Raw genomic sequence first — 12351 nt, 5'->3', positions numbered from 1 at the left:
AGGGATGACTGTCTCAGCATGGTGAATTTTCATTGTGAAGTGACATTATGGCATTCTGGCCTGCATTTTCTTCCCACTTCTCTAGCACCTGCCCACAGAGAGTAAGGCTCATCTTCCCCAGCTGCTCAGGCTGGGAGGAAGGGGGCTGGGGGCATTTGAGTGTCTCTGAAAGCCATCACAAGTAAACTTCTCTTAACCAGAGGGAGCTTTCTCTTTTGCTGTTTAGCAGTGGAGAAAGAACAAAACTCCAGCAATGCAGGGAGAAGAGCAGCAGGAGATGATGAGGAAAAGTCCCTCAAGCAATCTACACTTCTCTGCTTCTTGTCTCTTACTCGCTTTAATGTTGCAGTTGATAGTGGTGGTCAGAACCTGGTTGATGAAATTATGATGATTTTTATATGGCAAAATGTTAGGGTTTTATTTTCATAAACAGCAGGAGGAGATGGCAAGCATTTAGTGTATTCCCCCAAAAGTTTTGAATCCTTATGCAGGACTCCCACCTGCACCCCATAGTTGGTTTCTGTGTTGTTTGAGACATCGGGCATTTTCTTGGAGAGCTGAGAGTGTTATTTCTCTTTCCAAAAGCTGTGCTGTCCCCACTAGCACCCCCTTGCATACCACACTAGTTATGTCTTAGGTTCTTCCATAATTCAGGCTGTCCTGAAGCACTGTGATTATCAAAGAGCAGGGCCAGAAGCATGCTGAACAGCTGCCACTAGAAAAGTCACTCTGCTGGCAGTGCAGACTGAAGGAGAATGCATTGGTCGCACCTCACCACACTTTTCCACCACCTGAGCTGCTTGGAGAGGCTGAACCTCCCCTCCTAGGGATCACTGCTCCTTGGACTAAAAGGCAAGTGCCCAAATACAGAACACCAAAAGGTCACTCCCTCAGAGCTGGCTTTCACAGGTAATGCTTCAAAAATGCTGCCCTGGAGCTTTAATTGTTGCACAGCCGCTCAGCGGGGTCAGACATACGGCAGCGTGCTCTTTGGCTGCCTCCCTAAAGGTTTCACATAGTTAAGGCTGTATTTTTATCTGCTCCTGGCATCCCTAATTTTAGCAAGCTGTAAGCCAAAGCACAGCCTCCGCAGCCGTGAGCTAACCGAGGCTGGTGCCCGTGCCACCGAGCACCCATGGGTGCAGGGGCCACCTGCCACTGCTCCCAGCCAGTCCCCGCTGGCACTACATCACAGATGTTTTGACAACTCAGCTGTGCAGCTTGCACGTCAAGGGCAGACAGGGACGTGTGTGTATGTTTGTGTGTGTGTTTGTGTGTGTACTACCCTCAGGTTTGGGGTCTGGGACTGGGCAAGGGCCACCCTCCTAAGCTGCCCTTTCCAAAACAGAGACTGATGGTATCATTTGGGGGCTGTCCCTGACAAAAGTGAGGCCGTCGCTGCCTGGTTCTCTTTCTGGCCTCAGAAAGGCTGCTTTGGAATGGAAGGCTGGATGTTGCTGTGAAGTCCTTGCAGGGCAGATAGCTGGGTGCTTTCAGTGGGTGCTGGAGGAGGGAGGCACGCTTGGTATTCAGCCTGTTCACCTACACATGCCCATATCATTCCTACGCCTCTGGCTCTCAGAAACAAGCCAGATTTCTCCACTTTCTGACCAAGTGGGTGTAAATCAGCACCTCTGAAATCCCGGAGAGTCCAGGATGCTGCAGGCAAGAGCTGGGAGCTCCCATCCTGCATCCACAGGAAGGATCAGTGAGACAGGGCTCTGGGGTAACAGAGTGGTCCTTGAGGCAAGAAAGACCTTTTCCCCAAGGAACGAGCAGAGAGAAATAAGAACTGAAGAAAGCTTTAAATATACACAGCCCTCCTTGCACAGGGTCCGAGGTGTCAGAGGTCTGCTAGCTGATGGCAATGTCTCCTGCCAGGCTGACAGGGTTCCCAGAAAAAGAACATATCATGTACAGCAGCTGGCCTTCACCGGAGCTGTGTCAGAGAGCATGCAGGAATGAGCACCATCAGCACTGCTCAGGAGGGAGTGCTGACCCTCTGGGGCGCTGGGGAGGGGAGGAGTGACTGCCTGGGAATTGAGTTCTTGGTCGCTGCTTGCTCTATTTTCTTGGACAAGTTTTTTTTTCTCATGTAAGTAGGTAAATCCCAATGTGCAAAGGAGAAAAAAAAAAAAGGAGAACTTGGACCTTGCTAAGTCACTTCTTTCTGAGTCTGTGGATTTTGTGCCTGGTTGCCTGTTATTTAGGGACAGAGGCTGCAAAAGGACATCTTTGGTCATCAGACTCAGAATCCTGTCATTCAATCTCTGTCACAAAGCAGTCAGTGTCCATTTAAAACTCATTGGACTGTTCTCCCCTTCCTCCTCTGGTGATTAGGGACTTTGTAGTTCCAGACTTGTTTTATTCATAGCCCATTTGTCCTTAGGCTTTGTGCTTAAATAGCTCTTCTCCCTCCCGGTTGTTTAAAAAGAATTATCATATCCCCTTTCCATTCTTCCCACATATGAAGCTCAGGCATGAAGGAAGGGCAGTCATGGACTTTGATTAGTTTGGTTTTAGATGAAGGGCACTGGCAGATCAGGCTCTGGAGTAAGGTCAGGGTGGGCGAGCATGGTGTGGCCACTCATACCCAGTCTGCCTTGCAGAGCAACAGCTGCCCCAGCCTGTGGTCAGCTCCTGAGAAATGTCAAGGTCTGGGGCAGAGAACACGAAATGGTAACTACAAACACCACACATACCCACTGAGTAGGCCAGTGCAAGCTCAAGCTAACCCTTCTTGGGCCTCCCCCTCAGGATAAGGCCAAGAAAAATATTCTCCATTGTGACATTGGTGAGACACTCTAACAGGTTGCCCCGAGAAAATGTGGATGCCTCATCCCTGGAAGTGTTCAAGACCAGGCTGGAAGGGCCTTTGGGCAACCTGGTGTGATGACCCGCCCCTAAGAGGACGTCACACCTGGTCTAGGGGAAGGTGTCCCTGCCCATGGCAGGAGGGTTGGAACTAGGTGATCTCTAAGGTCCCTTCAAATCCAAACCATTCTGCTTTTCTATGAAAGGCACCTTATTATACAAGAGTGAGACCCTGCCTCCTGAGAACCAGCTCAGCAAGAAGGCACTGGGAACCCTTGCTGTCACTTTTAGGGGAACCTGACTAGCATGGCATGAGGGCCAAGACCAAAGGGGATGGACTTTTCAAGATTTTTGCTCTATTGCATTTCTGAAGGGAGGAGTGACTCAGAAAGAGTCTCCATGCAGTTCAGGGTCTTGCACAGAAATGGTCTCAAATTGCACAAGGGGAAGTTTAGATTGGATATTAGGAAAAATTCCTTCATTGAAACAGTGGTCAAAACTTGGGATTGCTGCTCTGGGAAGTGGTGGAATCACCATCCCTGGAAGTATCTAAAAGACAGCTTCATGAGGCACTCAGAGATATGATTTAGTGGGGGGCTGTGCTGGCTTAATGGTTGGACTTGATCTTAGAGGTGTTTTCCAATCTAAATGATTCCATGATTCTTTGGCACCTACAGAGATTGTCTGCAACAGCTGGACTGTGATAAGAGCTCCACACTTCAGGGCCAAGAACGGCCACAAAACCTGAGCAGACTTGGCTTTGCACTCTATCAGCAAAGTGAGCCCAAGCTCACAGGGGTCTGCCATGTCTCCAAGTGATGTTTACATTCTTTAGATCCTGGGATTGCAGCTGGTCTCTGCTCTAAGAACTGATGTCTGTACAATCCTCTCAAATCATAATTTAGCAGATGAGAAAGGTGCCCTTCAAAGTGCAGTTATGGCACTGAAAGTGGGGTCTAATGCTAGATGCTGCTCATGCAGCCAGTCCAAAGTCACCACTGGGAACAGACAGGGGGACTTCAAAGAAAGAAACATGGCAACAGTAGGTAATTCAGCCTTGGAAATTATTTTTGCTACTGTTGTACAGGAAGATCAAGGCACGTGGCTGTCCCTGGATGTCAGGGTGCCCATCTGTGAAACAGAGAGCTTTCTTTAACTTGTTTTTGTGACGGGCATATCAGTGAGTGAAATCCCTCTGGGTGCTACTGCTAAAAATCAGTGCTCTGCTGGCTGTTGATGATTTGAGACCTACTTATGTGGCCTCAAAGGCCAAAGTAATCAATGCACACTTTTTCCTTTTCCTTCCGCCCTTCCCTCTTTCTTTTGCATTAAAACACCCCTTTTATTACAGGTATGTAAAAAGCTCTTGCACTCTAATCTTCTGCACATACCTATCCAGCCAGGTGACCCTCATCTCTCACCTTGAGGGATTGTTCTGTAGGGACCCAGAGAACTTAGTTTCTGTGACACTCATTGAACATGTCTTGTATATCCATATTTATACACATGCCTCGACACTAAATGTGTTGAGACACTGTCCCACAAACATGGCCATTTTCAAAGAAAAAGTCTGAAATCTGAGTTTGTGAAACAAACATAAAAGGGTGCTTAAAGAAAGGGTGTGGGTTTATATTTCTATTTTTACTAATATTTTATATCTTAAAAATAATTTATATTTATATAAAATAGTGATGGGGATGAATCAGAATCTTGTCTCCTGGTCCCTATGGATTTTTGGGATAAACTATACAGACCTAAACTGGTAAAACTTTATTCTATGTTGCATCAGAAGCACAGAGAGACTTTTTGCTCTGTATTACATGGCTCTGAATTCTCATGGAAATATCTGCTCTCAAAAAGTCCAAGACCATATGGGTGAAATTACTCTCAAACCAGCTGATCTTGTATTACTTCTTCCATCCTGAGCTGGAAGCTGCAGTACTTTCAGCACTTGGAAATAAATTAATTGGAAAGTTAAGCTGACACACAGTTTAATCCTTCCATTTTACTGGACTCAGAATCTTTCTTTCCCTTTCGCATCACGGGGAGAGTTTCCATGTGTTACAGAATTGGCCAAATATGTTAAAGAGTTTCACTTTGTTCTGCCATTCATTGCTAGAGGCTGGACTGATCCTCGACCTCATCTGAAGAGGAGAGTACCACATCTCTCATCTCTTACCTGGGTTGTGCTAGGGCAGTTCTTCACGAACTTTCAGTCTGGGGGCACTGTTGCACTGAAGGGACTAAAATATCTGGGCTTGATGAGCCTCTCTTTTTTAGGGATATTACACATGCACACAGATGGCAAGGGTAGAACGGCAGGGGAGCCAGGACTGAGGGAGTTTCAGCAGAAAGAGGATACTGGACTGCATTTCAGGCAGCCTGCTGTGGTAGTGAGAACACCTCAGCTGCTGGAGAGAGCTTCTCAAGTGCAAAAAGAAATCCCCTAACACCAATGCTTATTTATTCTTGCTACAAGATTCTTAGAGACAGGGGCTGGCCTGCTGGAAGGCCAAATTCCCTATTTAGGAGATTCAGAGGGGAGAAAGTCTGAGAAGTGATGGTATGAGACAGGGTGAAATATGGTAGGGGGATAGAGAGGAAAAGTAGAACAGGTATTTCTCAGCTTCACTGCTTTGATATTTTCCCCTTTTAACCCTTCTTCATTGAAGTAGGGACCCTTTAAAACAAGTCACTTATTCTTTTACTTGTCTGTTAAATAATTATTGTGACTGCTAGGCTGTTTCATCTTCTTCACTGTGCTCACCTCATGGAGCATGCAGAGTTCTTGTAAACATCACCACAGGGTAGGAACAGCTACTGTTATCTCTGGGACTGCCTGGTTCAAGCTCTGAATTGTCCTGTATGGAGGCTTCTCCCTACTCAAGATGCAGGTGCTTTCCAGTAACCAGTGGTGCAGAGTGGAGTCATAGGAGAAAGGTACACAAAGGAAAGGAAACCTTTAACCTGAGCTGCCAAACAGCCTGTGCTCATGATATATCTGCCCTAGATTGTTTTAGGACAGTCCTTCCCCAGCTCTTTTCCATTCTAGCCAGAAAGCAGTGGGCATCTCCAATCATCCCTTTGGCTATTTTTCCTGACCCAACAGCCCCCCTCTTTCCCATGTGGACCTGAGGGGCTGGCACTGCCACCCTTGGAGCTGTTGTCATGAACAAACAATGGTCCAAAGAAGCTGCTTTTGCTCCCAGAGAGGTCCAATTGTCCCTGGACCCTGTTGTTACCAGGTGGCAGCCAGCAGTGTAGGTAGCAAGAGCTGTCAGGGCTGCTTCATAAGGGTCTTCATTTTCATTTCCCTTTTAAACCGGAAAGTGACCCTGGGCTGTGTGGGAATCTGTTGATCTAGTACACCTGGATACAGGGAGCTGAAAACCCCATGTTCTCTGTCAAATGCAATATCAGCTTAATGATGTCATCCCTTTTCTTGTGATACTGGGAGTGCACTCTCAGCTTTCAACAGTGTCAGTCAGTCCTAAATGCTGGTCTTTTTTCTTGGGAAGGATATTTTTCCTATCCTGTCACTTCTCAGTCTGCTGTTCATAGCTTATGGTTTGGTAAAGTCCTTAAATAAGTGCTTAATTTTACTTATGTGCTGTCAGGTTTTCCGTTTGATTTCCTAAGTATATGAGAGCCTTGTGATTATCTCTTCTCTCTCCCCTCAGGTCTGTCTATCAGCTACTTCCCCTAGTGAGCTTTCTATCGATTGGCCCTGTTCAACCAAATTTTCCAGAGTCAGTGATCTCAAACATAATAAAGCTATTGTAAGTTTTGTGAAGAGCAGGGACTTGGAAGGGAAAAGGCTGAAGTGCCCTGAAAGAAGGAAATGTTGCCACATGAGGCTCAACCCCCAAGGGACACCAAAGGACTCAGTTAAGAGAGAACTTCATGTGCTCTTCACTCCAGGGAGAGGCCCCAGTAAGAGCTTGTTACTGATGAGCTACATATTTCAAGGAAACCATGGTGGATCTCTCTTGCTCTTTTTTTTAGTGTCTAAGGTAATTCTTCATGTCTTTGATCTTTGGAATTGTACATTTTTTATAAGGTACATGTGAGAGAAGCAGAAAGGGTGGGCTATTTGGGGGTTTTCTGGACTCAACATTCACTTAAGTCCATGTGCCCACCCACGCATGCCCATGAGACAATCTGGTGTAACAACCCTTAACCACCAGCTCAGACCTTTGCTTTGCTCCAACCTGCCTGTGTGTTGGATGGAGGCTCACTGTTATTCCTGAAGATGGAGACTGATGACATTGTATGGAAAGAGGCTAAGGACACAATATATTACCAGGCTGTGAAAGCAGAATGTCTCAATGCAGGGAGAAAATTGTTGGTAAAGTAATATCTAAAAACATGAGGTGCTCCAGAAAGGAGCATCTTATCACAGGCAGCACCCTATGCTAGGAACTTCCCAAGCCAGCTGGCAGGGAATAGTGGGGGCTGGAGTATTTATCTCTTAGATACCTCATTTCAGGTATAAAGGACCTTCAGCACTCAAAGTTCTGATCCCTCTACTGAAATTAGATATGTCAAACCTTCCTGAGTGAACTTTTCTCAGGTTTGGCTGGAAGGAGAGCCCTGTCCCTGCTCCTGTGCCTACAGAGCAGCTTGCTACTCCAAGTACTTGCTCAAATTACAGGAGAGCTGGATTCAGCTGCTGACTGCTTCCAGGGATACTGATCCCAGGCAGTTCATCTGGCAGGTGAACAGCTCCACATCTCAGCCAAGGAGCCACTACAGACATTTCTTTCCTTCTCCCTTTGCTGGTGAACATGCAGTGAAGTCCGGCAGCCGAATGAGCTCCGGCAGGGAAAATTGAGAGTGACCCCTATGGCACAGCACGTTATGGCTTGAGGTGAGGGCATTGAACACTGTTACAAGAAGGAGCAGGTTACAACCTGGCTTGCCCACTCCTTTCATGGTTGAGTTAGTACAGAAATTGGGAGCACTAGCACCATGCTGGGCTGTGTCCTATGCAGAATAGGACATATCCTATCTTCTCTGTTGCCTTCTGAGACCCTCTCCCCCTCTGATTCCCTTTGGGTGACAGAGGCAAAGAAGTGCTCAGTCTGCAGATTTTTCTTGTGCTTGGGCTGTCAGATTGCTGCTGCTGCAGTTCCCAGTCCAGGGGAGGGACTATTCTGAAACTGTGAGACATGAACTGAATCAGCACTGCAAGTGCTTTGGAAATTTTGAGGTCAAAGCCACAAGTGCCAGTTGATGTGTGGCACAGTTAGCTGGTAGCTGAGGATTAGAGGACTGGAGCACTACAATTATGTAAAGTCTGCTGCAGATCTAGTCCTCAGTCTCCTGCCCAAGGTCACATAAGAAGTCCATAGCAGAGAGCAATTGGAAAACAAATAAATCACCAGAATCCTAAGCTAATGTACTCATGGCTGAATCCAATCCTGGAAAAGAAAAGCTTAAAGCCAGATTGTATTGCAGATGTCACACCCTTGATATGGGTCATTGTTAGCATGGCTAAAGGTGTTGTGGGGACTCAAACTGATGGTAGACATCAGACCGTATGTCTACCATCATGGAAATAAAAAATAAAATAAATAGAATAATGGAAACATAGAATAGCATGGGTTGGAAGGCATCATAAAGATTATCTAGTTCCAAGTCCCTGCCATGGACATGGACACCTTCCACTATGCCAGGTTGCCCAGTACTCCATTCAACATGGCCTTGAACATTTCCAGGGATGGGACATACTTCTGTCAGGTTTCTATAAATATGGATCTAGTAACTGTTTGACACATATCAAGCACAAAATAGCTATCCTATTCAATAGAACTGTGATTATACTACCAAAAATACTCAGTTTAGCTGGAGTTCAAGCATTACTTTTTTCTTTTCTTTGCTGGATGTTATTTGATCACTCACCTGCAGAAAGTAACTGCTGCCTGACAGCTGAGTAAAATTTGGTTAGTTTTTAAATTTTTCTTTCTGGCAGTCATCAGGCTTGCTGAGGAGGTCAGCAGACCTTGAGCTTGACACTGGACTTTTTTGGGTCCTAGCCCTCAGCAGGAGTATTTTCTTATTCACATTTGCTACGCTCTCAGGGGTGCAATGCATTTTCTCTCTAGATTAGATAAATAAAGCTAAAATGTTTTTTTCTGCAACTCACACTTTCTTTCCAAATGTGACTTTTAGTTAAGAGGGAATATTTGCATGCCCTTGGTAGAAAATGTGCACCTAACAATCCAGGCTTGCAGCTGTATGATTCCCTAGATTACAGCTACACTACAAGAAAGAATGCTACGAATCTACATTGTCACTTTAGCCATGATTTATTTTACTGAGGATTAATGAATCATTCGTTCACCAAAGAATTAACAACACTCTTTTTCCAGCACAGAAGTGAATGGTTGCATTAACAAGCAGCTATAGACTGATTCCAAGCAGGCAACCAAGTGTCAGAAAAACAAAAAGGGATTTAATGCTGCACCAACAGGGAGCTTTTGAGATGGGGAGCTAGGACACCCATTTGCTGCACAGCTTGATAAGGTTTCTTGGCTGACTGCTCCTAGTGGCATAAAAAATGGGACTGAGTCCAGAATACAAGTGCAAATACTGGCTTGCACAGAATGAGAAAGGATCAAAAAATTTCAAGCTACAGACTCAGGTGCTGAGATTTGGGAAAGCTCAGCTGAGCTGAATTCATGTTGCTGAGGTGCACAAGGTTACTCACTATTGCCTGGGTTTCTGACAGACAATCCAGAAAAACTATTTCCCAGCAAACTGAGAAGAGCACCAAAGAGGCTTTCTCCTGGGCTTTGCAGAATTCAGGCAGGGGCTAACTGAAATCCAACTAAACAAACTTTTGGATACTCAGCCCCCCCGCATGAGACCATTTGGCTCTCCTGTCCTGTGGCTCCTCTCCACGACTCCGAGCAGTGCTGTGGTACTGACCCCGACTGGGACATGCAGCGGCACTTACCTCCAGGACCAACTCTGTCATCTGGAACTGCTTCTGGGAGACCTTGTCAGAGCCCACAGGCTCGTGGAAGAGCAGGCAGAGCATGTCATACTTCTTCAATGCCTGCTTGTAATTCTTCTCGTTCAGGTCGATCACTCGATCTTTTCCATCGTAAGTGGGGAAATTCAGTCCCTCTTCTGCCTTGCAGCAGAAAAGCAGGTAAAAACCTGCCAGGATCCAGCAAATTGCCTTCATAGGGGCACCCTTGGAGTGCAGCAAAGGATGGGTAAATGCCCCCTCTTTCTTAATTTGAGAAGAGGGGGAGACCAAAGGCTTCAGGTGAAGTTTGAACTAAGTTTCCCAGTTTCTGTAAGTTTCTCTCTGCTGCTTTCCTAGTGTTCAGCCCAAACACTGCAAGGCTGGTGGGGAGCAGCAAACTTTGCTGTCCTGTACTCACAACAAAGAGAGAGACAGACAGGAGAAGCTGTCAGGCCAAGCCCTGGATACCTTACATAGCTGTGTCCAGCTCCCGTGTCATTAGGAACTCCATTTTTAGGAAGCAGTTGTTTCAGGCTAAAAATAAACCCTGCAATGAATAAAAAGGACAGATATGACACCATTGAGGGACTTGCTGGCACTCTGCATCATCTGAGAGAGAGGGAGTGGGCAAGAGGGAGGGAGTGGAAGATGTTAGTCCTGGGAATATGCAGGCAGGATTTGAGAAGGGACAGACTTCTCTCATAGAGGGAACCAAGGCACAGATTGTCCTACTGGGAATTGACAAAAATAGAAGGTATTTACTGCAATTTATAATAAGGGTATCTCTCTTTACCTCCCTTTGGGCATCACAGTGATTAGGCTTTTGATAACAGATTTCAGGTTAAACAGTTTCAGAGCCTCATCTGCACCACTTGAGGAAAAGTCCTGTTTCCTCAGCAGCAAAGGAGGTGAACGCTCCTGGGACTTCTTTCTCCTGCCTGGAGCACCATTTGAAGCTGCTTGCTGGCATTCAAGGTGCTTTCTCAAGCACATTCTCTGCTTGTAGGGCAGCAGGAGAATTGCTGGCCCTTGGACCTGTAATCCAAAAGCAGAGGGAAGCTTATGTTGCAACCTCCCATTTTCACAGCAGTTCTCAAGCCCCATACATTGCTGGCAAGTGGTTAAACCTTATTGTGTTGAGGGGTTTGAAAGGTGGGAGGCACATGCCCAAGGCAGTGTCTTGGGGCAGGAGGCAGGGCTGGAGCAGGCTTTTCACACAACCCTCCTGCATTTCCCAGCAAGCTGTCCTGCATATTCCTTCTCTTTCATGTCCCAGGAATGGTGGCCAGTTCCCCAATCTGAGGGAGCTCAGCAGCAGCTGCTGCTTTTCAGTATCACCTGCACAGCACTGCTGGGGGAGAGTGGTTCAGAGGCACAGTCCCTCCTCTGACCACGGTGTCACTTCTGACCCATGACTGGCAGCAACAGGCAGGTGGAGGCAGGCCAGCTGGCCACAAGCCAGCACCGAGGCTGGCATGGATCCACTGGAAAAGGCCTGCTGAGGGGCTGGCAAAGAAGAGCTTGATGGGGGCACGGCTCCCTCCCTCCTGCCAAAGTGATGTGCAGACAAGTGGCCTTATCAGGTCTTTTCCTTGCATGCTGCTCCATTACAGCTTTGCTCCATCCACACCAGGGAAGAGACAATTCTTAATGTCCCTTTCTAAGGCAGTCATTCCCATTTAATTTTATGTCTGGGATTATTTCAATATTTGGGGCAAAAGGTGAGCACTACTTAGCAATTGCAGAATCATAGAATCATCTAGATTGTAAAAGACAAGTGAGATCATTGAGTCCAGTCATTAACCAAACACTGCAAAGTCCACCACTAAACCATGTCCCTCAGCATCACATCTACACGTCTTTTAAATACCCAGGGATGGTGACTAGAACACTTTCCTGGGCAGATTAAACACATCTCTGGGGTGATTTAGGAGGACACATCCTTTCACTTCTATGTCAGCATGCACTTCCAGCCTGAACAGCCCACAACATACTGACTGAAACCCTCTGAGTAATAGTTTCCAAATCTGTCTTATTTCCAAAGCCTTTCCAGAAGTTCAACATTCGCTGGCAAATTAAAGTCCTAACAACAAAACCTGAGGAATCTGTGTAAAAGCTAAAGCAAGACAGCCTCCAAAATATACTTCTTAAAAGCAGCCTTCAGGGGCAGTCATTTTTAGAGGGAGAGGTAGGTCTGAATAAGCCTGATTGCTTTTAGTGGGAGACACAAGACTTGTGTCACAGTGGGTGGCAATGGCTGGTTAGGTTTATGCTGAACGTTTAGGATGCAAAACACCAAACTGAGCTTTGTGGGATGACTAGGCATACATTAGGCTGGTTGGTTGCCTTTGAAGGACCCCCATGGATCTGGGGTGCAGGAGCAGTCTTTCACTGGCATCACAATATGTTTTAATGCAGGCACACATTAGACAGGGTGTAAAAATGAAACGTTCACAGCTACTTCAAAAATTGGCTTATGAAGCTCCTGACCTCCTTTATTCTTGTAGATCTTCAGCAATTGCTCCACTTTGATATTGCTCAAGTTTTTTTTGATGTGT

At 46.3% G+C, this 12351-nt stretch overlaps 1 protein-coding gene across 1 annotated transcript in view; it reads right to left on the bottom strand.

Annotated features, from left to right (window-relative positions):
* Nucleotides 1-10246, bottom strand: part of CASQ2 (calsequestrin 2) — a 32103-nt gene extending 21857 nt beyond the window's left edge. The window contains exon 1 of the mRNA XM_085070526.1: nt 9776-10246. Coding sequence (XP_084926652.1) covers nt 9776-10009 — 234 coding nt within the window. The 5' untranslated portion in view covers nt 10010-10246. The remainder of the gene's footprint in view (nt 1-9775) is intronic.
* Nucleotides 10247-12351: the final 2105 nt, after the last annotated feature.

This window comes from Lichenostomus cassidix, chromosome 1 (genome assembly GCF_008360975.1).
Source record: "Lichenostomus cassidix isolate B80296 chromosome 1, HeHo_3.0, whole genome shotgun sequence".
NCBI classification, from domain to species: domain Eukaryota; kingdom Metazoa; phylum Chordata; class Aves; order Passeriformes; family Meliphagidae; genus Lichenostomus; species Lichenostomus cassidix.
Note: the sequence above shows the minus strand (reverse complement) of the source record. Positions and strands in the feature narration are given on the sequence as shown.